At 41.0% G+C, this 27,543-nt stretch overlaps 1 protein-coding gene across 2 annotated transcripts in view; it reads right to left on the reverse strand.

The window, feature by feature from the left end:
* Positions 1-765: 765 nt before the first annotated feature.
* PAK3 (p21 (RAC1) activated kinase 3) overlaps positions 766-27,543 on the reverse strand; it is a 314,354-nt gene continuing 287,576 nt past the window's right edge. For both annotated transcript variants that reach the window (XM_069211402.1, XM_069211392.1), the window contains 6 exons: positions 26,144-26,256; positions 24,222-24,339; positions 17,390-17,489; positions 13,318-13,514; positions 12,337-12,474; positions 766-2,347 (listed from right to left, as the gene is read on the reverse strand). In XM_069211402.1, coding sequence (XP_069067503.1) covers positions 2,258-2,347; positions 12,337-12,474; positions 13,318-13,514; positions 17,390-17,489; positions 24,222-24,339; positions 26,144-26,256 — 756 coding nt within the window. In that variant the 3' untranslated portion in view covers positions 766-2,257. The remainder of the gene's footprint in view (positions 2,348-12,336; positions 12,475-13,317; positions 13,515-17,389; positions 17,490-24,221; positions 24,340-26,143; positions 26,257-27,543) is intronic.

Genomic DNA, 27,543 nt, shown 5'->3' on the forward strand with positions numbered 1-27,543 from the left:
TTGGAAGGCAATATTCAGTTATTACTGCATGTAAACAATGAACTGAAAAATATTAATATGATTTACAAAATAGAAACAGTTTGTATTGTGGCATGAAAGCAGTGCATCTGGTACTGGAAGATGTATATGTAATACATAATGTACTAGCCAGGTAGTCACTGCTGTGCCACAGAAAACAAACATCCTAGCTTTTGTAATCATTGTCTGTCAGAACATATGTTATGGCATTGGTTTCTGAAATATTTTGGTAACAGGTAGTTGTAATGTGTTTTATTTTATTTTTGTTTTGCAACCGTTAGTTGTGCTCGAGTAAGAAGATGAGTATTTGAACCCTACAGGTACTAGAGAGTAATGAAAAGGATTAAGCGGAAGCAGTCTGTCAGGCATTACAAATACACACATTTTTATTTTTGGTGCTTAATATGGATGAATGTGGGCAAGCGTCTTTATAACTCTACCTACTTGAGGAGGATAAGGTGTGTGAGCCGCAGAGAGACTGTGATTTGCGAGAGCTCAGAGGGTTTTGTCAAGTAAGGGCAACAGGGCTCAGAAATCTGATCTCTTTCGAAGACCAGTGATAACCAATAGACAAGAGCCCTCAATACGCCATAAGGAGTATTGAAACTTAATGTCCAAAACATTAATATTTAAGTCTGACGGTGTCTCAAAAATTTGCCACTCGAGACCACTATTCCTTGGGTAAAACAGTGTTAATGTATCGACTTTAAAATTCTGTATTTCAAAAGTGATTCCTGATATCTGAGATAAGTTGAGTAGACTTTATTGATAGACAGACTGCAACCCCTCATTCCAAAGGATCCTGCAATAAATGGAATCCCATCTACTGCCAACCTTTTATTCGAGCTTCTCTACACATCACAGGAATACGAATATTCACATTGTCTTCAAAAGAAAGGATAGTAACATGAATTTCCAGTGGAACCAGTTGCCCACAGACAAAGCATTTATCTCACATTTCCCCAGTAAGCCAAACCTCAACATAGAAAGATTGGAGATGAGGGTTCTAGACACAGAGAAACAATTTGTTTATTTGCATTAGCGGATGCAGTGTAACCAGAGGGCTGGATGAGCTAAGAACTTGTGCTTACATGAGTAGCAACAGGAGATTAATCTGCACACAAATGTGCTTCTGCTAAAGAGGACTCCAAATGCATCCCAATTACAGAAAGGCGTAGAGACATATCTGTTTACAATTAAGAGGCACCGAGTCATGAATAAGGCGGGTTGCAGTAATGTTGCATTTGTGCACTCCACATTATGGGGATGAGTTTGTTAGGCTTTGACAAAAAATGCCAAAGTCATTTATATCACCTTGGACGCAAATCATTGGACACAAGCTTGGTATTTAGTAAACCTCATGATATTTCATTGTAGCCGGGGATGCTTTATCTGTTATTAGCAATAAATGAATTGATGAAAATGGTAAGGAACACAATACTGCAATTCATGTAAGGTGATTCTGCAAGCAACAGGCCATTTCACATTTTAGTTTCACAATGCCATGTTTCCTGTTGTAATTAATATCGCTTCCTGTTGACATGTAGTTCCCTGTCACAATGTTTCTTTATAGTATGCAAGTACCTTTTTTTGACGGAGCATCACCACAACAACGTATTAGCGACAGACAAACATAAACAAAAAAATGGCGGAGAGGAGTGCTTTTGGTGTGGATGTGAAACGAACAAACTTCCAGAGTGAAGCTCTTCACTGTGCTGCAATTCCGGAGACCTGGAAGAAAACATGGCCCATATTCTGCACTGTCTTTGATCTAGTTCGTGACCGGATGTTCAGTCAGAAGATTTCTGAGAATACGGGTGTAGCCTTGTTTTTTGTCCAGTAAGGTAACAACAATTCAAAAGAGAGGATTGTGCATTTGTAGAGAACAACCAATAGTTGAAAAGTGAATGCACACAGTGTTCGATCTGGGTGTCACTGCCATTCCTTTTTCATTTAACCTTATAACCACTCAAGAGACCGAAGGACAGTTTCCAATGTATCTTGATCTGGTCTTGGCGCCCAAAAGTATTTTTTTTTTTACTCCAAAAATAAGTTAAGGAATTAGGAAGAAGACACATGAAGGTTTGCACTCCCTGGAGAGCTGCAATGCCCCTCCCTCGACTGTTACCCCATTGGTCGTCACTTCAATCTGTCCTGCAGCGCGGGAGTTGAGGTTTTACAGATCGGTTCAGTCCTGTGTTTTCCGAGGGAACTAGCGGGAGATTACGGGCTCTCCATGCTAGCGACTGCTATTTTTGATCGCTTCTTTTGCTGCGATGATCAATGGAGTCAGGCTGGAGAGAGGCTTGGCTAATTTCAAAAAAGAATGCTGTGAATAAAAAGAAAGTATGAAAATTGAAAAGGCATGTGTGCAACAATATGACTTATTACTGAATGTCACTGGAGAAAAAACAGTGAGTTCAGTCCCTGGGAGGCCTTTAAAAATACAGTAAGTAGATAATTAAAGCTCCAAGTATAATACCTCAAGAAAGAGCATCACAATTGCATTTATCTTCTTAGATAAAAGACTGTAACAATGTATGAATTCAGTGAACAGTACTCGATTACTATTTTTTACTTTGATCCAAGAATAAAGAAAATCATACACTGGTTTACAACTGTTAATTAGCATTTATATATCAATTTAGTGACCTATTGCCAACCCCCTGATATCAATCATTTTACACTTTGTTTAGAAAACCTCTTAAAATGCATTACAAACATTGTAGGGTGTGGTTATTTGAATTTGTACTTGCCATATTACTTAATAGATTTGCATTGACAGTATTTACATTTGCTAAGTGTTTAAATAAATAGAATGTTTAAACATCAATTCAAATACCACCAAGAGCCTTTAATGCTGTCACAAAACTGTGAACGTGCTACACCCCTGCAGGACCTCATTCAGGATGTAATATTCTCATCTTCACTTCCTACATCACATACTCCATAATTGCTTTGTGACTAGGCCCCAAATTACTTTTATATACTATCCCAGTTGTACATGTCTCCAACAGCATAAACAGAATTTGACAGGATTTCTTCCTTTTTTTCCAGAAACTCAAATAGAAGCTCGGGCTGAATGGTACAAGTCTCTGCAGGTCGGAGAAGGGTATAGATAAAGACGTTTCTGTATAGCAGCATTTTTGGAAGATATCTGTTAAATCGAGATACTTGTGCACGGCTTTACCAGAGCTTTTTCTAAAAGACTGGTGTGAGAGTGCTCAAACACTTCACCTCTTTGATCTTTTTGGGCACCCATGCAAACTAAAAATTTGTTTTCAACACATTTATGGCCATGGATAGATGCTACTTGTGCATCAAGATGTTATTTCACCGAGATGATAAAAAAGAAAAATGTCATAGTTTTTTTTATTTTTTTTTAAACAAGTCTGCTTTATAATTGTTGCATTCTCAAATTGGCAAATGCAAACCCATTGCTAATGAAATGTCTTGGATGTCTGGGAATACCAAATATATATCAATTATGTAGTATTAATGCAGACCAGTAAATTGTGGAAGAATGCCTGCTTGTGGTGCACGGTTTGAGGACAAATATATAAAATCCATGACTACGTGGAAAGTAAATAAACTATATAGTTTCTAGTTCTGTACAACTGACGTTATGTACTAGAGAAGGTTAGACAATTCTTGCCATGGTATTTTGGCAGGGATAACTTGCAGAACACATTTGTCAAACTTACAACACTTGCTCTCAAAACTTGGTAATATCCTCCAGTCTTACTCATGCAAGAACATATCCCTGCCAAAGTTTAACCCACATTTGTGTTTCTCTGGTTGTCTTGCAAGTAGGGCTATCAGATGCATGAATTTGCAGTGGTTTTATGATGTCCGCAAGTGATAAACTGGGTGCAATGCACTCGGGAAATTTCAAGAGCATTTGAAAGTGAAATGACACTTTAGGTTATCTATTGATTTTGTCACAGGTTTCAACACTGGACCACATGGAAACCCTCCATTAAAAAAAATATATATAGTTTTATTAGTTTTATTCATTTAACATAACTACAGGTTATACCATACAGATTTGATAGGCACTAATAATTGTTAGACACAGATAGCCTTTTTGCAGTTTACACGTTCAAATTCTTTGAGGAAGAAACACTGCAATGTGTTCAGTACAATGAAGTGGTAGTGTTGAGAACAATTTGCACCGCTATACTGAAATGGCAAAGAACTAAGAGTGTACTGGAAAACAGCATCATGTCAGAGGTGGCATCACAAACTCCATGAACTACTATCAGAGAATCCAGTGTCAGTACAACTCTGGCACAAGCAATGTCCCCGTGCTCAGGAAGTTGTCAATGCATTTTTAGATTCAACAACGAAAAGAAAAAGAATTACGTAAAACGAGAGAAACTGACAACAAAAAAACTTAGAGCCCGTTCACTTCCTCACCCAACTCCGAGGCATCCTAATGTGGCAGTATCTGCGTGACGCCTCTCGTGTTCGAGGCACCGTAGGACACTGGACTAATGTCATTCAAGCAGAAGCGCTAGGAGCCCATGAAAGAAAGCAGACCAATAATCAGTCAGGTGGTGGACGCAGCATACAGCAAGATTAAGCTAGCACTAGCTCGGTGTCGGGTGGCGCTGCCTCGACAGCAGCTACGTCTTGTTCCGCCCTACACATGTGGGTCAACATTTCGTCCCAGCCAGTGGATAGGGATATCTACGCATACCTACAGCATCTTCACGTTGCAGAGCAACCGCCTCTACTTCCTCCCATACCATAAAGGAGCGCCTCCAAGCCAGTACCGTTGGGGGCTCGGTGGCTTTTCACTTTTTAGTAATGAGACGTTTGGCTGTCAGAAGTTTTAAGTCCAGGAATCTTGTGGATGCTTTGTGCTTTTTTGTTCTCGGAAGAGACCCAGGAGGCAGGAGCCGTCATCTGACAGCAATGGACGTGACGTGTATTTGGATAGGGATGATGTAACTCCATGCCAATAAGTGCTTAAGGAAGGACAAGACCAGAACATATGGAGGAAGTCTGCCCCAATTAAATTGCAGCGTGGGCAAGCGGTATCAACACGATTAAAATAGTTGTTAATGCAGGCTGGTGTGAGATAAGCTCTGTGAAATATGTAAAATTGAATAAGGCGGAATCTGGCATTGCGGGGAACATTAGTATGGCTGGATACTGCCCCCCAACCAAGTGGCGTCAGTGAAAGGTCTCGCTAGATCACCATCCCAAGTGGTTCGCAAAGTAGTGTGGGCATTCATTGTAAGTGCTCTAAGCACATCAGTGAACCACCGAATCAGGTGCCTACCTTGCCCCATAAGTTGTAAGTATTGTACCAGCAGGTGCATGGGGGGCTCGGAGGTCATATTGCCCCAACCGCGCGATATCGCCTTCAGCAATGAATTGTACAAAATAAACTAACCTGGGGGCAGCCCCATCTCCGTCGAGAGCTCACGAAATGGAATCAGACCACCCTCACTATAGAGATCACCCAGAGTGTGTAGGTCAGCTGCGTGCCAAGGACCCAGCTCAGCGGTAGTTGTGAGACGTGTGCCACGCGGCATACCCAGAAAGGCCAATGCGGGTGCATAGGGAACAATGTCGCTTGTGAGGCGCAGTGACCTACGGTAACAGCGGTGAGCCACGTTTAGCAGTAGCTCCACAGGGGGCCGCAACATGGTAAGGGGGTGAAAGAGATGCAATATCTGAGTTAGTGTCCAGGGAGGGGAATTGGTTGCAGTGTCGACAAGCTGGAGGCCTGCCAGCCAACGCACCACCCATTGAAGCTGGGAAGCCAGGTAGTAACGCTCCATTTTCGGAATTGAGAGGCCTCCCTGGGTCAGTGGTAAATAGTGTTTTCAACTCCACTCTACAGCAGCCTTTATTCCAGATGAACTCCCGCATTCTAGGTTCCAATTCACGGAAGAAGCCAGCTGGAACAAAGTGGGGCAAATTAGAGAAGTAGTAAAAGAGGCAGGGAAGGACCACCATTTTCAAAAGGGCGATTCTGACGGCTAACGAGAGAGGTAAGGTTTGCCGGAAGGTCATCTGTGATCGGATGGAGGACACTGCTTTGCGAAGATTGCCATCATGGAAGTCCCTTTCTGTATGGAATATCTGTATGCCCAAATAACGGAACGTCCGGGGTTGCCAGGGGACATCCGTTCCGAAAATTTGCAGCCTCTGGTCTGGCAGTCCAGGATCAAAAGGGAAAAGGCATGATTTTGCCCAGTTAACAAGCAGACCGGAGAGTGTGGCGAAATGGTGCAGGATAGCTGCAAGATCGGGAGGGACATTGCCAACATCACGGAGATACAGAAGAAGATCATCCGCGTATAGAGATATGATATGTAGACCATCACCTAATGGGATACCCCAAGTCTGCCCGGTCCTACGAAACTCCACAGCCAGAGGCTCCATTGCCAGAGAAACTAGCAATGGAGAGAGGGGGCAGCCCTGTCTAGTACCTCTGCACACCTCAGATGTGAGCGTGCTAACCAACAGCGGGATCATGCGCAGGAAATGTGGGACGATCCCAAATTGGCGTAGCGATTCGAACAGGTAAGACCATTCCAAGGAATCAAAAGCCTTCTCCAGGTTAAGCACTAGACATCCTGCTCGAGGCTAAACCTGCGTTGAGTATTGCATGGCTCTGAAGAGGCGCCGGATACTGTGTGAGGTGTCCAGTGCAGGCACAAAGCCATTGTGGTCTGAGTGCACCAGGTGAGGGACCAAAGGTGCCAGACGAACCGCCAGAACCTTGGCCAGGATATTGTTAGTCTGTGTTAAGCATCGCTAGCGGCCTGTAGGAGCCAAGCTCAAGTGGGTCTTTGCCCGGCTTAGGGAGCGACACCAGCAGTGCCTCGCGCTGCGAAGCTGGAATGGCCGCCTCCTGCAGTGCCTGCTCATAAAGACAGAGAAGGCGAGGAGCGAGTGTTGCAGAGAAGGACTTGTAAAACTCGGACGGGAGTCCATCTGGGCCAGGTGTTTTGCCTGCTGATAAGGCTAGTATACCTTCACACACCTCAGTCAATGTCAGAGGCGCCTCCAGCTCTGCTCGTTGGTCATCTGACAATCTGGGTAATGCAAGTGCTGAAAAAAGTCAGCTCCCTCCTCTAGGCCCGGTGGCACCGTAGAACGGTAAAGCGACCGATAGCGCTCAGTAAATTCAGAATGAATCTCCTGAGGAGTATGGAGGATGATCCCGGCTGCCGAACGGATTGCTATAATAGGACTTCGATGTTGGTCTTGGCGAATAAGCCAGAGAAGGAGTTTGCCCGAGCGGTTGGCCATAGCATGTGTGCAAGCAGAGTGAGCTGCATAGTTTAAATAGCCCAATCTCTCTAATAAGGAGATGTGTTCTGCTCTAGCCTTTGCTAGTTGCTGCGAGTTCAATGCGAGGTTAGACTGTTCACGTTCATATCCCAGCAGGGACCTCTCCACTCTGGATAAGTCGCTCTCAAGAGACCTCTGCAAGTCCCACAGTGTACCCATGCAATGACCTCTGATAAAGACCTTAAATGCCTCCCATTCATCTAATTCCGAGGATGACGTTCCCGTATTATGTTCAAAGTATTCAGGATTGCCTTGTCCAACGAGGCCCTAAAAGCTGCATCCTCCAGGAGCTCCAGGCAGAGTCACCAAATGGGGATGCTGGGGCAGGATGTGTCACATCCCATCTGCAGCAGTTGTGGATTGTGATCCGAATGAGTATGACCCAAGTAGTCGGACCACCGTACTGCAGAATATAAGTTGGTGGACATACCATCCTGTCAAGACGGACATGCAATTGGTGTGGTGCAGAGAAGAATGAATAGACCCTATAAGTGGGATGACGTTGACGCCACACATCCACCATTTGCCAGGGTTGAAGCCAGTTGCGCAGCACCTGTGCAGCTGTAACAGTAGGAGCAGTGGGCAGTGGTGGGAAGGAACGGTCCAATGAGGGGTCTAGGGTGCAGTTAAAGTTGCCCCCCAATAACCAGGGTAGGTCGCTCCAGTGAGACAGATGGTTGGAAAGTGTGCGTAAGAATGAGGCCTGATCTGTGTTCGGAGTATATATAGACCCCAGCATCACGGCTTGGCCAGCAAGGCGTCCACGCACCAGCATGTAATGCCCCTGCTCATCTACAATACGATCGTCAGCCACAAAGGGGGTGCCCGGCTTAATCCAAATAAGTATCCCGCTAGCATAAGAGGAGAAGCCTGTCGCATAAGGCTGTCCACGCCAGCGCCGCTGCAGTCTAGCCACCTCAGGTTGCGCAAGGTGAGTCTCCTGCAGGAATGCTATTTGTATTAAATGCCTTTTAAGATATGAATATATAGAATCTGCATGCTGGCGTGTGTATGCCTCGCACATTCCATGTAAGGAGATTGAAGAGATTCATGGTGGATCAGTAGGTGAACAGTGTACCGGCGGCCCAACCCCAGAGACAGGGAACTTCAATGGACCAGTAGCTGAGCCCCTAGGAGGGAATGGGCAGGACAAACATAGGCTCCATACAGAAAGTAACAGGAACAACTGAGGACCAGTAACAGGCCCAATAGTAACGTTAGTGAATACCATTAGAGCAGAGGGACAACTGGTATCTGTCCAAACTAAGTAGTACACCTATGCAGCGCAAACTATTCAAGGAAAAAGGACCCCTCTAGTGGGAGTGTGGGGTAGCAAAGGTGTTGGATATGCAGCAATAGCCAGGGCATAACCCCTAGTCCAGCATGAGTGCGGGGAGTCAACAGCAGCAGAGCGCAGCATGTGGGGTAGGGGACATACGGAGGAGTCATGTCCATCGGCGTGCGACCCGTCGGTCAGAACAGCAGGGTCAACAGCGTCAAACACATACACAGTCACAGGCAGAATGAAGATATGCGGTGTGTCAGCGACATTTATTCAAATAATACAGTTAACATTTGACTTTACCACTAATTGCTAAACAGCATTTTGTGTAATGATTGGATAAAGTCAAAGTAGTTCATCAGCTGTTTGAGGTGTCACCGCTGGGCGGTGGGATGACCCAAGGTCAGAGGATGTCTCGAGGGAGGAACCCTCATCTCCATTAGAATTAGTGAGGTCTGCCTCCCCATCCGGAGTTACTGAAAGGACACTAATGGCTGCCGCGGTTTGTAATGCACAGCGGTGTTCCTGCATAATTTGTTCCAGGTCGGGAGCGTGTCGCACCTTCCCCAAGGCAGCCACACGCCTTTTGCGATTCCTACGTTTACGGGGCTGTAGGTCCTGGGTCGCTGACTCAGCTATGTTGGAGTGCCGCCGATTGACCAGTTCCGAAGATTCCAACCAGTCCCATGTTGCATCCGGTGTGCTGAAGAAATGCGTTTTATCATCCGCTACTACACGCAATTTGGCCGGGAAGAGAAGGGAATATGACAGATTGAGGGAGCGGAGTTTGCGCTTGACTGGCAGGAAGGATGCACCCTCTCCTTGTACAGCAATGGTGTAGTCCGGGAATATCATAACCGGGTTATTGTGCACCCGGATTGCAGGTAAAGTTCTCACCGCCCATAATATAATATTCCTGTCTGCATAATGTAACAGCCGGAGAAGGAATGGTCGCGGTCCATCACCCAGCGGGAGGGCCCTGGTTGGGACTCTGTGGGCTCGTTCAACCGAGAAAAATGGGGTCAACAAGCCCTTTGGCATCAGCTCCCGAAGCCAGGATACAGCAAAGGCAACTGTGTCTGGGTTCTCCGCACCTTCTGGTAGGCCTATAACTCTAAGATTACTCCACCTGGTGCGACCCTCAGCATCCGGGGCATTCGGCTTTAGTAGGCCCCGCGCACCCAGCCACTTCAGGGCCTCAGCAACGACCAGCCGAACCCACGCAGTGGGCGGGACAGCTGCTCACCTCTAGCTAGGCGACCCCTGCTCCTCCGCACTCTGTCCAGACCAGCTGGCAGTACTGCGATGGACGCTCCCCTCGCTCCCTCCAGCTCCACCGCCTCCTCCAAGAGAATCTGCTGCGCAGGACCAGTCTCCTCTGGTCTGGGCCACACCCCTTACCTCCTGGCGCAGGCCGGTCGTCCCAAAGGCAGGCAACACGAATCCACCGAACTCCCGAATCCTTCCCCCCACTCCTGGGGGGGTCCAGCAGTCAAATGAGCGCTGTTGCAGGCTCCGAACGGCTCCCCAAATCCGTATAATTTGCGGATAAACGGGGTATCGCTGCGGAGCGCTCTCAACTCACGCCCGCCATCTTGTCCGGCAAGCCACCTCCCCCCCCACATGGAAACCCTCCATAGCATATCATTTCAACATCTACACACCTAAGCCTTCCATTGCTGGTTGGCAGACTTCTCTTGTCATATTTCGTGGCTGGGACAATGTGTTAAACACAATGCTTGCCAGATTTTCAGCAGTGTTTCCCTAAAACATGGTAATTCCCTCTAGTCTTTCTCATGCAGAAACATATCCCTGCAGAAGCTTGCTCTCCGTCTATGTTTTACTGTGTCTCAAGAGTGTGGGGTACCAGAAACATGGCTGTTCAATGGCGATGAGCAGGCATCTGCCCACTATAACCCAGGGAATATTTCTGATGGAGGCGTATGAATGTGGCGTGACTACAGTGTTTGAGCTGTGGTCAGCTGACACCCAGAAAAACCTACCAAATACAGAAATTACTCAAAACTAGAAACACAGGGGAATTCAGGATAATGTGGCTTGTATTAATCAGAGCTGGGTTCATAATCCACAGTGCCCTACAAATTTCAAAGAATGGGTAAAAAAAATGAATCTCAATTTAGTTTTACCATGTGACAGTCAGACTGGCACAACATTAACTTTATGTGGTCCAGGTTTTGTCTATTCCTGTCAGACACGATTGGCCCACCCACACGTGAGGTACTGGTTTTATTGTGAGGAGTGATGGAACATTTTTTGGAGCGATTTCTGCGTTTTCCAATTAATTCAACAACCGTCCTTCACAGTAAAGTGACAAAATGATGTTCTTTTAATCAAATTTTGAGGTCTGTAAGGCATTCTGGGTAGGAAAACGTGTTGGCATCCATGCATGTCACACCACTTTAAACGCCACCTGGTATCTAGTTGTCAGAAGTAACATAGGTTGGTAGGTTTTTCCACAATTTACCATATCCAAAAGTCAACCTAACTTCAAGTTTCTTTCCTGCACATTCTTAGGCCTTTCTTTACCCGAGCGATAAGCTCACCCACTCTTGTGGGGTACTATTTTAATCAAGAGAAGTGTGGAAATGTGAAAAGTCAGGACACTTGCTTTTAAATTTCTCTATATGTTTGGCCTTCCTACTGTAAGTCAGTGTCCAAAATACACTTTCTGAAACTGTCTCAGAATCATCTAGGATTATAGATAATCCAGAAATGTGACTTTTGGGTGGTACAAAAGACATCTATGCCTTAACTTAAATTCTTGGGTACATTTCCAAAATACAAAGCTTTCACTCACACCCAATTTCTATTTAGTAGAGTTTCTATTATCAAGTGATCCATGGTCGGTACATAGTACTAAAAAAACATTGAAAACTACATCTTGCTGGTGGTATGGGCTTTTGCAGGAAACACCATACACCTCTGTTAACAGAAGAGTCTGACAGATACAATAGTATACTATTTGTGTGAATATTTACGAAATATTACCAGTGAAAACCCTTTTACCCATTTCTCCTTTTCCCCTGTTTATACTCCCTATTTTCTTATTTCAACATGTAGAAATTTGGGGAAATCATTGAGCACTTTGCACAAGTGATCACTTGGTAAATTCAGAATGTTGTCTACTTATCAGTAATGTACAGTTTTCTGAAGTCTCCCACATGGTTCTCACAGATCTCTACCCCATGAATTACAAGTGAGAATGAAGTACAAAAATAGGAAGTGACAGTTTCTTGCACTAAGAAATACCTAAACAGCATTTGGTTCCTTGGTGGGGCACATATAAGTATTTTTTCTTAGCTGTGTCTCTGTGCCTCAGCATGGAGGCAAACAGTTTGGATTTTTTTCTTAGGATAAGAAAAACCCAAATATTTTTTGCCTCCTGGGGCAGAGATACACAGCAACGTTCTATAATAAACCTTCTCATAGACAGGAAAAAATTGTGAAGGGAATCATCTATAATTGCCCCTTTACTTCCCAACGTCTATGATTAAAAAAACTCAAATAGATGAATATGTGCAAATTTTAAGTCAAAATTTGCTAAACTTTGTCAAATCTTGAAATCACACTGTTTCAGGTAGGCTCCTCGAAGTGACTTAAAAGGCCTCAGCCTACCGGATAAAGAAGTAGGCATCTTTTTGAATAACTATGCCTTATATATAGAAAATATATTTTTCTGAATCCTACAGAATCATTACCTGTAAAAGCTCCTTGGCTGACCCTCGCCTGTCCACATCCATTTCAAGACAGCGATTGAGAAAATCTCGAAAAACAGAAGACAACCTCTCAGGATTTTGGAGTTCTGGCGTACCATTAGTAGCTATGAGATATAATGCCTGGAAAAAAAGACAAATTTCGTTTTTGCTATCCATCACATTGCAAGTTTCTTAGTACTGCTGATCATTGGCATTTGAAGCACTTAAGCTTTAATGGCAGATTTACCCTCTTAAAAACTAACAAAGTGGAACAGACAATGTGTCTGCTCCGTGGGCAATTCAAAGGTTTTTCAAATGTGTTAATGATGTTCTTGCTTGTGGGATTAGTGTGTTCAAATTAAGCATGCCAAGAATCTTTAAACTTTGACAATGGTTTCCACAAAGGAAATGGCACCAGGTGGGCTTATATTTTAATCGCAACCAACATAATCTAGATTTAAACCTGAGACCTCAAGGTGATGGCGTATTTAACTAAACGGTTCAGCCACCTTGCATGGTTCTTCTACAGGGTGCCATATCCTTTACTTCAGCATGGCCCATCTCATGTTCTTGCACTGCATACTGTTTATGATACAACTAATCCAATTCACATTAAAAAAAATTGAGTCATATTCCTGGATGACTAAATAATCCTTGTCTAGGAAGATAGCTGAATGTTTTCAATTATTTGGTGGGCACAGTAGCACAAAACCAATGTGGGACACGTTGTATTACTAACTTGCTTACATAGAAATAAGTAACAAGAAGGCACACACAATGAAAAGTGTATATTTCCTAGACAATTCTGTTTATTATTTTGCTTAGAATAAGAAATGGCTTTTGTCCCTTGTATTATTAATTGACTTGGTTCCACAAAAAAATTATGTTTTCTTCAAGTATTACAAAACTGAGCATTACACGTGGAAACTGAAACATAAAATATTATTTAACGTCTTTATGTAGAGTGCCTAAAAACATACTTACCCTGAGCGGATTTTCATTAAGGTACGGGGGCTCTCCTTCCACCATTTCGATCGCCATAATTCCTAAGGACCAGATGTCAACTTTGGGTCCATATGCTTTCCGCGTCACAACTTCGGGTGCCATCCAGTAGGGAGTCCCCACCATTGTGCTCCGTTTACTTTGCTCAGGGGTAATCTGAGCACAGAAACCAAAGTCGGCTAGAGAAAAGAAATGACAGAAGTTCAAGCAAACCATGGCCTTCTCTTGAATAGCAGTTTTGGAAACCTTGTGCTTGCCCACGGAAGGAATACTCCGATAAATACCAGAAACGACCTGACATATTATAACTCACTAACTCTGATGGTGTTTTATTCTCTTGTGCACATATATTTTAATGGGCAATTTACTCACTTGACAGTAAAGAAATGTATTATTCTTAAAATTACAGGTTTTCTGCAAACCATCTGACTTGTATCTCTCCCCCTTTTGGCACGTCAGATGAGCACAATAAGGCCTTTCAACATACATATCCTCTCTACATGCAGACAACATCAACCATGTCTTTTCTCTACCCCCTCAAAGGGATACTAAACCCCTTATGGATTTAGTCCTCAAATGTACACATGCATTTTGAAACTGAGTTTCTGTAAAGTTTTCTGTTGCTTTGTCATTACAAAATACTATCTACAATGCAGTACAATAACATACCTTCACAAGTATCAAGTATTGTTATTTATTGAGCCCTATACACAGTTAATTTCAGATAGATTCGCTCACTGTATCAGCTATGCACTTAGTAAGTATGCAGGGGTTGCACACTGTATTTCTAAATCCCATCAACCTTTTGTTCTTACTCATGATATAAGCATGCCAGCTTCCTAGTCTATCCAATCAACCAGGGGGAATTCAGACAATTAAACGACCAAGGAGTATGACTTTCTTATCATACTGACAACAACGAGTACTCCTGGTCAACTGGTCCAGAGGACAGAGTGTCTGTCTGAGGTGTGTTACTCTTATTATTTTAAAGAGCAGAAGCCCTGGCACAATAGAGGTGGCATGCTTCATTCATACAGTCTCATCTATTCATATGACCTTGGCCACCCTACCTAGAGTTAAAAAGGTAAGATGGGGTGGTGCTACGATGGCTTACCTGGGAGCCAAACTGTGGAACTCCCTCCCCCCTAGACTTCGACTGATAAATCACGAATACAATTTTTGAAAAGCACTGAAAACTTGGCTGTTCTAGAATTGGCTGGCCTTCCTCCTAGTTTAGGTGTAGGTCCGTTAGCGCTGGGAGGCCTTCGGGTAGCCATGCGCTCTATAAGTTTAATAACATAACATAACCTTACCTACCGCTACAGAGGACCCACTCCTGATTTTCCAACACCTCAAGAGTTCCCACCTACAAAGGTAGTAGCATACACTGATAACACTTGTGGAGTCAGTGTAAAGAGGGGCACGAGGATGATGATGCACGGAACCTCAGGGAGGGTGAGGACTTCTGTCTTTTAAAATAATAGGACCAACACATCTCTGACAGACGTTCTGTACACTTCATACATGACCAGAGATACTGCTTGTTTTTTTAAGCTCCTACATCTAAATACAATGACAAACTGAAGCATCAGGAATGGCTGGTGTTAGATAGTTATCTATTTTATTTGCACTGCTCTTCTGAAACCCATACATTTCATTCTGTGACTTAAAAAGGGTTAATGCAGTACGAAATCCAACACAATTGGAGGCGTTCTTGCAAAATGACTCAGAATGCCCCCTGGACATCTTGGTGAAGTTAATGTATTATCAGAAAAGTGTGCCACACAATGCTTCTTGACAGAGATGATTTCATTCATCTAACAAATATGAAATAACCACTGGAAATTAAGGAAACAAAGAATGACCAGTACTCAGCAATCCCAGAGGACAATTTTAAAATTCAAAAACTAAAATTCACAAAAAAACAATCTTCAAAAAGAGATTTCCACCACGACAAGGACAACTTTTTGATCCTATTAAGAATGTTGTTGGCAGTGAGATGTAGAACAGTTTTGAACAGAAGTACTTTAGTAAAGTCCTATGGCAGCAAGAAAAACGTTTTAAAGGAATTCACCTTAGCCTGAACCAAAGAAAATAATACATTTCTATTAAATGGAACAGGGGGATGTGGCATCCCATGATCTCTTTACACAATTTCATGTCTTCAGAATTCCCTTATAAAAGTGACTTAATCATGAGGCACCATGTTTTGGAGGGTGTTTTCACCATGAACAGTTTTAAATTTGAAGCAAAGGATAAGTATTTCTTCAACGTCTGCACGGAGTGGTGATTTATTTCCCATCTAATGTGAGTGTTCTACATGGTGCCCGGTTGTGATGAGCTTTTTAGGCACTTCTTGTGGGTGGCTTGTTAAACTCTTTACTCTGGTCAAGAGATGCGACAATTTTTTTTTTTACATGTGTGATATCTTTTGTGACAATTTATTTAGAAATGAAGGACATATTATCAGTTGAATGGTATAAATATTGAAACAAAACAACATTTACTCTTTTAAAGCATCTTATACGTGTGCAGAGACAGAGTGTGGCAATCATGTTTGATAATATAAAATAAGGGCATCAATATGAGAATACTGCTTCTACAATTTTGGGAATGCTGCCGTAAACTTGGGGGTTTGGAAGCATATTTTAGGCAGCTGACATTCAAGGCATTCATTAAGAAATTCAAGGCCATAAAAATTAAGCTTGTTTTTACAGAAGTGTCTGCCAGCAATGGTTGTACTTGAACAATGCCCCAAAGAAAATAAAGTAAGACCAAACATTTCTGGACACCCAGATCTATAAAGGGGAGTAGATCAGGTGGTCAGACCTTCAGAGTGCCATCAAGTTTACATTTACTTGGGACCTGTTAACATAGATCTATCAAATATTTCAACAACAACTGTCCATGTTACTGCATGAGATTTATTGTTCCTTCAGTCTACCACTGAGTCTATTGCATGATCTCCAAAGACACATTTCATACATGGTTCGTTTTACAAAACGACAAATGAAATACTGAACAAAACAGTGCTTAATTTGAGCTGGTGGTTTCCAGTGCGGGGAACCAGTACTTATTGTTGAGGGCCCGTTCTTAGTTTTTTGCATCAGCCATTTATTGCAAGCAAAAGACACATATGGGAAAGACGGAGGAAGAGAAAAACAAAAAAGTGTCAAAAAGGGAGAAAGCAGAAAGCTGCAAGAGTGAGCTGAAGGAGCAGGGAGTGGCTGTAAATGGATTGAAGAGCCCCGAGATGGCTTCAGGGTTATTCTGCCTCAGTATTCCGTGCTCACACATTTATTTGCAGAAGCCGCGTGTTTCTGAGGAAAGCCCTGGGCATGGCACTTTTTTATTTACAAATTAAGCATTGAAACAAAATAGTTTTATTGGATTGTTAGAGGGTGAAATAATGCAAGGAAAATTTCTAAGAGAAGTTGGCCTCACATGTCTTTCTTCCAGTACTACATTGTGACTGGAGTAAGTTAAGATCTAACAAAAAAAGGTGTAAGTGAATGAGGTTTCAAGAGGTGCTTTTTCTAGAAAAATAAGTAATATTCAATGGTCTAACCATGTTATATGCAACAGGAGTGTAGTTAACTGAGGTTGATGCCCAACTAGTTACTTTCCAAACACCTATGCCCTTATTGTAATCCATCCACTTCGGTATCCCAAGAATTTGAGTGAGATGGTGGTTTCTTCTATCAAGGCTCTAGAATGATAACCAGCCATAGTGTTTATAACTTCTGCAATGATTATACTGTGAAGAGAGTTTTAGGGACGAAGATATCCACATTAAGTGGAGACATACAAAAGTCTTTGCGATGCATCAAACACAATGTACACTAATAAAACCTTAAAATATAATTGTACCAAAAACACATTTTAGCCACCTCTGCTTGTATCCTGTTTCCTCGTCTACCTCGTGCACAGCACAGCCCCCTTTAATATATTAAAAACACGAAACAAATGCAATGAATACTCCCATCCAAAGGTCAGGGAAATCTACATAGTTGCAATTACACAAATTGCTAATATCACACACAGGAAAACTTACTTAATTTCACAGATCCGTCCATTCCTAGAAGAATGTTATCACTCTTGATGTCTCTATGGATCACCTGGTTTGAATGTAGGAAATCCAAGGCTTGGAGGCACTGAAAAGATGCAAACAGTTTCACTCATCACGTTCTATTACTGGTACAGTATAATCAACGATAACAGTGTTGTGCAACGTTTTATTAAGATGAACTACTTGAAACATTGCCAGACATTTAAAGGTCAAACACTCCTTTCTATTTTTTAAAGAAAGGGATTCGTTTTCGTCAGTGCAAATGCACCTTATTGCATCCATACAAACACCTTCTTCCATACATGTGCTTATCCCAACATTCCATAAAATGGAAGTCTAGATTTAAATGAGAACAACTGAAAGCCACAGGAATGATAATCATTATTTTGGGGGTAATAAACATACACTGGTATTCGTTTTGGGTGCACTGTCTTGGCTTCCTCCACAGTGAAAGCAATATAGACACAGAACCAGCCCTAGTGAGTAGCAATAATGCCTTATATTCGAAATGGTGCAGTTTTAAAGAATTCCTGTTTTCAACTGTTTCAGATTAGGGTGGTGTTACTACAACTCACCATCACAAAATTAACTAAATTCTGGAAACACAATTACTTCACAACTGAATTACATCTACTCAATTAAAGGTGGACACTGTCTTTAATATCTGGATTGTTTTCATAAACCACAAAACTAGGCAGCTAAGTTATCTTCTTGAAAAGATCTGACTGCATGACTAACAACTTGAGATAATTACACTGAATTTTAGTTGGTCTGACATACACGTGCAAATACATACAAAAAGGTCTAAAGAATAGGATGTTGAGATGTTATGTAATGCATATGCACAAACAATCCCTTTTTGATATGTGTGCTCAAACAGATACAAAGTAATGCATTCACCCAAAGCATCTTTCACACGTGGGTACTGAAGCAAGTGCAGCATAATTAATACACAAAAATAAACTTTCATGTTTGTACTCATACTGGTACAACAATATGCATGCACAGAAGCAAATATGCAAGCATACACGTGAGGTCTCATACTCTTATCTTATGATGAAAGTTAGGCTCTTGAATAAACAGATTCCTGTTGACAATTACCTCAATGTTCCTCAACGTTTCATAAATCCCATATTATTGCATTCAGTATGCCACGGTTACTTCAGAAGTCTTACTTTGGGAGGTGTTGCAATGCTGGTAAGTTTTGGTGCCTTTACTTCACAGATAAGTTGCCTTAATATGTGTCCGGGGCTATGTGTATGTGTGTGTGTGTATAAAGACACACATATATCTATATACACATATATTATTAAGGATATGGGCAAATGTCTAACGTAAGTTACTTTAAAAGATTAATGACAAGCTAAATTTAAGTTAATAAAAATCAATGTTTTTAAACATTGAAGACTGGTTAATTAAAAAATACAGAACTATTTTTGTTTATTTCGTTTTTTCATAAAAAATATTGTAGGTAAAATTACAAATTAACATATATGTATGAATATGTGTGGTGTGTATGATTGTTGTATATAGGGATTTTAGGTTTCATGGGTGGTAGACGGTCAGGGTTAATAGGACGTTTTAGGGTTTTGTGGAGTGTTTGGGAGAAAGTTTTTTCTAGGGTTCAGGAATAGGTTCTTTTTTTAGTTGGGTTAATTAGATTTTTAGCTTTACGTGATAGGGAGTGTTTTGCGGTAATGGGTATGGAGGGTTTAGGAGTAGAAATCTGTTCAGTGTTTAAAAAAATAAGAGTTAGGTATATGGGGAGTGTTTTGGTACAGTTTATATTTTCTCCTAAGGGTTCTTGGGTACGTTTTTTTAGTTATTGTTTAATGGGATTTTTAGGTTACAAGGTTGGGTAGATTGGGGGGGCCTAATGGATATTTATGATCCAGGGATGGGAATAGGTTGCGGGTTAAGGGTGAGTTGCAGGCCTTTGGGAAGTCTTTGGGTGTTAGGTTTTATAGGGTTTGGCAATATTGTTTTTTAAGTTATTGGGATTTCTAGGGCTCAAGGATGGATGGATGTTTTGGAGGTAACTGTTTTAAGATTCATTGATAGAATGGCTTCAAGATGAAAGGAGGGTCTTAGGAAACTGGGGATTGTGTGGTTATAGGGTTTTAAGGTTGTTTTTAGGGTTCAGGGATTTTTGTTCAGTTATGGTTTAATGGATTTTTAGGATTCACAGATGGGTGCTGTTTTGGGGTAATATGTTTTTAGGGTTTAGTGATGGTCATGGATTCAGTATCAAAGGTGAGTTTTAGGGGTTGAAGGAGTGTTTGAGGTCTAACTTTTTTTTAGGGTTCAGTTTTTTTTTTTTTAGCTATGGGTAAATAGGATTTTTTTGTTTCAGGTATGGGTAAGATTGCTTAAAATAATAAAAGAATGATTAACAAAAATTACTACTATTAATATCAGTAGTATGAATATGAGTATTAACACAATTGTGGTACTTTTATTATTTAATTTAGCTTTATTTTACTACAGGTATTATTTCATTAATATGAATAATCAGAATATTTAAATTGTATTCATTGTTTCTTATAATTACCATTACAAAATAATTACAATAATTTTAAAATGAGTCTAAAATACAAAAAATACATACAAATATAGGCATGAAGGTATACATATATAAAAATATGTACATATGTATTTATGTATGTACAAACATATACTTAAAATACACCCCCCCCCCCTTGCCGGCTTTAATGATGCGAAGCAATGGCATTCTGGATATAAACACGCCTGATGGAAAGGCACTCAATGTATTTACCATGATGGTATGCCTCCCTATATATATGCATGTTACGTAACAACCTATATTCTTGTATTTTGAGCCATTCACCACACTTCACATGTTATTTTAACACACAGAGTCAAAGCTTCCCCCCCACATGCTTAAACACCTATTCTGTTGGTCCCCATAGGCAGCATCTTCCATAGTACATTGAACATGGACTAATCTATTCAGATACTGCCAACAGCCATCCTCACAGCAACACACTACAAGGGAGAGAGGAGAACAAATGGAAAAACAACTTAAAACCGGGAAAGGCGAGATGCACCTTTAACAAAACATGAACAGCTTAGGGGTGAATGAGGGTTAAAACTGGGTCTGCGAGGTATCCAAGAGACTAGAAATACAGAATGAAGAATGGATTGTGAACCCTAGGATCGCAAAGATGTTCCTTTTTAGGTCGAGCACCCAAGCGCTTTGACCTGTTGTAAGAATTGTGGGTTGTTAACCGTGCCCACTTCATGCTGAGCACTTTCACTCGTTCGTGGGTTTGTCTTTCAAAAATCACTTATGATTGGCAAATGCTACTTTTGTGCCGCCTTGGGGCAGTTTTGGTACCATATTGCAGATTGACCATGTTACATGAATAATTCCACGATTGCTGATACGTTTGACTGTAAGTGAACTTCTTTTTCCTTTTGGGTCTCTCCTTCGTGCTCATGGTGGCCATGGCACTCTGAATTGGTTCGCTAATGTCAACTAATGTTTTACACTCCATTTTCAATTTATGTGGCAAAAAAGTCCAGTTAGGAATTTACAGCGCCAATAGCTCTAGCTCGAGACCCATTGCATTGCAAATGCTTGTTTTTCTAAACAATTAATCCCCAGAAAGAAAAACCAATGAGGCAGCTGAACAACTATGCTGTAATGCCCAGTTCAACGTGCTACATGCCAGAGTCCCCTCAAACCGCTGGGGACCAAAGTGAATACCATGTCTTACATTGAGAATCACGGAATACATGACATGTCATTCATTCAGGCCAGCTGACAGAGACTGACAGCATTTATACCTTGCCCGCTGCCAAAAAGAGGTTTTAATCAAGCATCCTTGTCCTAAGTGCAACTTATACCTTTGGTAGTAGACTATTAGCAGTCAAGTCACACTTTTTGTTGAACACGCTCCAGGCTAAACTGCAACAAAAAGGGGGGCCCATTGCTTCTGAACATTACAAGAGATCAAATGTGTGCGCTATCTGCACTTGTACCAAAATATATTAATATACATATGCACTGAAGCAGCCCAATGAGGCACTGAACACATAACAAATCACATATCAAGGTACCAAGGAAGTACACTGAACAGAGCTCTGTCACTCGAAGTTCAGAATAGAGCCAGCTTTAAAACGAACAACATTTATAAGTGATGCTTATGAAAAACTACCCCCAATAAAAGTATTTACCAAAACACCACAGAGGTGAAGTAACTAAAATGGTTGATACATGGGTGGATTCAGTATTTGCCAGTATGAAAAAGGTCTGCTGATCCAGATTGCTTAGGTCGAGTTTAAAGGCTAGTTTGAGAGAAACTGTGCCACAGATCTCCCAGAATTGAAGTATCATCTTTGATTCTGACAACCACTTGCACTGTCTTTTCCACGAGTATATTTTTAACTGTAACTCTGAGGCCTTCATTGTAATTTCAACATCCTTATTGTGAGTGTTGTATGATGCACAAGTTATTTTGGCCCACTCAAGGTGCTCTAGAATCTCTGCAGCAAGCCCCAGTGGATGCCTTAATTTCCCCAAGCCATCGCCAGTGGTTAGACTTATTGAAAGCATCCTCCCATCACCTTTTTGTTTGTTTAATGTATGCCCAGACAAAGGTCCCTTGCTCAGTATGCCACTGGAACCAAGCTACACCCTACTGAAGAGCACAAGTTATGGGGTTGCTTGTGTTTCGGTTCAGAGAGGACATGGGAGTTCGAGCTGCACTGTTCCTAGTTTGGGAGTTTACTGATTTCATGAATTGGAACTCCTAAGAGGTCCACATGAATAACTGATACAAAAGTAACATAAAACATTAGCGATACAATTTCCTAAATAAAATTAAATAATATAAATTATACAATCACAGTAATATCCCTCAAACAATAAATATCAGAATTTATCACAGTGAGCAATTTAAACTATATACCAATACCACAGGGTTAGAAAAGGAATTAGCTTCAGTATGCAAAACGCTAAGACTCAACCCTATTATCTCTTTACAAGTAGAACCATGAAGTATATCAAACAGTGCAAATCAGCCCCCTAAAAGAAAGCACAGTTGTAGAAAACCCTAGTGGGCGTTAATATTTTCTCCAATAGGGACAATTGTGCAGCGTACACTTCCATTCCAGGGTGGAAGGTAACCATTTGGATCCAAAACAGCTAGCCCGCCGCACATCAGGAATGCATCATAGGACATTATCATGCTCTGCCACACAAGAGAAGAAAAACTCCATTCCCTTGGTGCATAAATGATCACTTACAATCACCTTGAGTTAACCACCAGTACACAAAGACTCAAAAAAGGTTTAAAAAGGACTGGCAAAATGTAAAAATCCTAAAATAAAATAATTAATTTGGAGCAACATATACAGCTTCCTCTCCAGTAGAGCAAATATTAAAATAAAGGAAGAGAGGTTTCAACAATTTTTTCCTAAGTGTGGCTAGAGCTGGACAGACAAATAATACATGCTTAAAGTTCTATAAACCCAATTGGCAAAGATCACAATTATCGGATCCATCCCAGTTAGAGGTTAATTCTCTAAGTGGCAATTTATCTAATCTCAACACGATGAACAGACTCCTCACTCCATGTGGGAGATTCCAGGACAAGTACGGCTGAGACTGTTTAAAGGCTGCTGTTTTAGTCAGTGTGGCCAATCTCCTCTTTAGATGACAAAATCCTAATTCTAAAGAGAAGCTTTTGGACCAAGTTGCTTCTTTCAGGATTTTTTTTTAAGAACAGGAGGCGATAACGATGGAATCAGTTCCGGATCAAGCTCCAGCAATTGCTAGCCAGATTGTAATTTCTAAAAAAACTTTGATTTTTCTTTTAATCTACCAAAGATTTCTATATAAGCTAAGTTCCTTAGAGAAAGTTCCCTACTATGATTAAGGCTATTAGCCCTCTGGACCACCGCCGCTAAACCCAGTACGAAAGTGTTCTTAATACCAAATTCAAGTCTGAGAGCAGCCACTGAGGCTGAGTTGTTACAAAAGGCTAGGCGTCTTAGAATCTGCAACTTCCATCCTGTCGAGAAAATTCCATTTCGAAATCTCTGTACACTCCAAAGCGTATCAGAGGGTGGCCAGGATCTTTATTTGATAAGCAGTTAATAAATGGAGGAAATGCAGCCGCCCAACTGCGTTAAAAAAGCCACTAAACCTTCTGTTTGAGATAGAGCCTTAGTAGTGTTATTACGCAGGTGATCTTGGTCACTGAGTGAAGAGGATATAATTTTCCCCGAGAAGCAATAAGATTTTACCCGCTCTAATTTTTGTTGCAGGGACCACAAAAAAATTTATTTTCTTGCCCAATTTTTTCCCTAGGAAACATACTACTTGTGACTTTGATATATTAATCTGCAAATGGTGTTGTAAACAGTAGTGAATTAATGCAGCGAGACGCCAATTTAAACCTTTCAGGGTGAGGTCAATCACTACTATATCATCAGCATATAAAAGGCAGGAGAGAGAATGACTCCAATTTTGGGAGCAAAGCCATCTGCATTCTGCAAGGAACAAGGCAGAGATGTATAAAGAAAATAATAGCACTGTACTGTTCCTAATGGAGCATGGTAAAGACTGATTTGCATATGCCTGGTCGGAAGCTAGCTGAGCGTTTGTCAGTGGTTAGACTTATTGCAAAAATCCTCCCATCATCTTTTTCTGGGTTCGATTTACTGCCAAAGGGTAACATCACAAGTCAGATTAATAACTGTTTATCACCACGCATAAGGTAAAATGTATTTGAAGACAGCAGTTTCACTTGTAACCCACTTTTGTCTTAAAATGGATTTCACAGCTTACCTCTCTGCACACAGCTGCTATCTGTCCTTCATCCATACAGGTTTCTGTAACAACGTCTGTCAAGGATCCTCCGGCCAAGTACTCCATAACTACCCAAAGCTCATCCCCAACCAGGTAACTGAAAGAAAATATAAAAAAACACAAAAATGTAAGTTTAGCAGCTGCACTTTGTTGCTTTCCCCTGCTTTTCAAGCCTAACAAACACAGAGGCTTATTTTCTAGGAGGATCATGTTTAGATGTCCTATGCCGGATCTTAGAGCCACGAATGGAAGAGTTAACTGTATTTTTTTGCAGCCTGGTAAATATCACAGTTGCTTACCTGAAGATATTTAGGCCCATATTTATACTTTTTTAGCGCCGCATGTGTGTCATTGTTTGACGCAAAATCGGCGCAACCTTACAATTGTATTTTGTAAGTTTGCGCCAATTTTGCATCAAAAAATGACGCACATGCGGCGCTAAAAAAGTATATATATGGGCCTTAGTTCCGTATTACCATACTATACAAATATATTTACTCACTCACCATTAGTCTGAGGAGAAACAGTGCTGGTGTTACATTGTTTAATATGGATTCAAGCAGCTTTTACACTAGATCTCCCTCATTACCGACCCTTTCTTCTGAATACTGTCTTAATATTATTCATCTAATAAAGTGATGATTTATATTCGGAATTCAGTCCACCAGTTAGGCAGTCCTATATTCCCTTTATTACATGCTGTAATGAGGTGGCATTAGCGTTATTGCATGCTCTAGTTACAGGAAGGTTTAAGCCAATTAAGTAGTAAACTCCCCTCTTGAGTCAATCAATGTTTTTCCTGCATACTTTTCATGTACCTGAACGTCCTACAAATAACTGATGCTTTACTTGGCCTTGGCTATACTATATCGACATTTGCAGCAATAAAATCACAATTGTAGCTATTTTTGTCCTCCTTTGTTTGTATAAATCAAGGCCACATCAGGACAATTGACAGAACTGATATTCTAAGCATTGCACACCTACAGAAGGAGTTACCGTAAACATATTTATGTAGGGTACATAAAAACAGTACTACAGAATTGTGTTTTATTAGATACCTCTGATATTGACAATCTAGGCCACCAGACAATGTGTTTTCGCAATACACTTATCTACGTATTTGCTATGCAGCCCAACATTCCTCGTCATAATGACTCAAACACCTTTGTTGATTCGCTGAGTTCAAAATAACAAGGTGAAACGCGTGATTATCTTTTCCCTTTACGAATTTCTCTGCTATTGTCACGGACTGTAAACTAAAATACCAATAAACTAAGCACATGTTTTCTATATCCCAAATTTGAACCTTTTTCAGTGATACCGATTTTTATTTTTAAATACAGTCCTTAACTAGCTGTCGTGTCTCTGAAATATGTGCAACATGTTTCCAATTGATCTAAGTAAGAAACACACCAGTGCAACTGGGTCTGCTCAGAGTTAATTAATTAGCATGGCGTGCTTCAGCAAACCATTTTAAAGCAAGCATTGGCAAACCAATCAGGTATATTGTTGGCTGCCAGCCTCTTGCCTTTTTCAGTGCTCGTTTTGTCTTTTCAGTGGTTGTTTTGTCATGTTTTTTTTTTTTTTTGGTTTTTTTTATTTTTTTTTTACTGTTGGGGAAGCTGCTGTCCCCCATCAATCTAAAAAAAAATGTCTAAAAGCAAATAACCAGGTTTGTATACCCTTGCCAGCACACACCTTCACAACCCATATGTGTTTTGCAGATTCATCTCCATATTTTGCACAAGTTAAGCATTTTCACTTTTGAACCATGAACGAGATACCAATGATCTCTCCCCAAAACACAACTTTACGGGCACTTTGGGATAATAAAAGTGGATTCTCCACAGAAGCTACCGAGCCACAAATCAACAATTAAGAATTTTCACATGACTTACCTGTCTAAATAATTTACAATGTTGCTGTTTTTATTTTCCCTCATGACCAATATTTCGTTAATAATTAATTCCTTTTTGGGCTGCTGCTGGAGGTTCATTTGCTTTATCGCCACCTAGAAAGAAACGTGAAAATCAGAACAGTAAATATGACACCAAGAACAACATTTTGAAAGATGTCCATGGACAGAACACTTTGAAAAGTAGTGGAAGAGCTGGGCCACGCTACACAAGCCAAAATATTACTGGGTGGTATGGCTATCCAAGAGACTGAACACCACCCAAGCGTCCACCGCAAACGCCAGCCTACAGCACTGCCCCCGGAAGCTGCACACTGTCCAACCAATGAAATTTGTATCGCAGTTTACAACCACTTCAGTGGATGTCACTGGTAACTGCAACCACAATCCTGTCAAAAGCACATTATTTCACTTTGACTCTTTTAATATTCTATAAAAATGTTAAAGATGATTCGAATTTAATATGTAGTGCTATCCACAAGGATGGTTCATTCTGGTATAATCTGATTTGAGATATCAATAATGCAAATGAGAATACAAATTAAATATAATTAAAGCCGGTGTGATTACTCTGTACAGCTCATACAGCAAGCAAAAGTCACAAATGAGCCCAACACACAAAGCCCTTGCTGATCCCCCTTTGGAAGACAGAAACAACCAGGAGCTCTAAAATGAATAGATAGCTAAAAGAAGATGTATAGATAGCTAAAAGAAGATGTATAGATAGCTAAAAGATGGATAAATGCTAAAATATTAGCAGCCTATTCCCATGGCTTGGTACATACAAATACTTTTCATCTTTCCTTATTAAAATATAAATTTCAATCCTTAGGAATTGAAAAAAAAGAATTCTAGTGATTCTGTCATTTTTTCCAAGGTCACTGTACAAAGATGATTGATAAAGAAAGTGAACTAAATTCATTATGAGACTTTCCTTTCCCTGACCCGTACGACATACACAAAATGAGGCCTCTGAACTACAGTTTAATGTGTGGCATTTTTGGGTCTATGCTTGACAGTGCAGCAGTCGAGACAGACCTATTCCAAATTTTCACTAGTTTGGGTCCACCCCTTTCATCCACTGGATTTTTTTTTTTAACAAGTCTCTTTTAGCCATTGGCTTGATAATCTGTCAATCATATCTTGGTTCTCACCTAAGCCAGTTAGCTGTATTGTTCCACCTCAAATGAACTGCAGACATTGTAATGAATGATATAATATTTACATCTCCATGCCTGTCCTGACTCCTCATTGTTAATGCATGCACAAAGACACTTCTGCATGGCTATCTTTACATGAAGAAGGGAGCGAGGTAGATGCTGAGGGGGAGAGAAAGGGAGCGAAGAGAAGGTAGATTTTGAAAAGTTAAATAAATAAGTATAG

The sequence above is a fragment of the Pleurodeles waltl genome, chromosome 2_1, assembly GCF_031143425.1.
Source record: "Pleurodeles waltl isolate 20211129_DDA chromosome 2_1, aPleWal1.hap1.20221129, whole genome shotgun sequence".
NCBI classification, from domain to species: Eukaryota; Metazoa; Chordata; class Amphibia; order Caudata; family Salamandridae; genus Pleurodeles; species Pleurodeles waltl.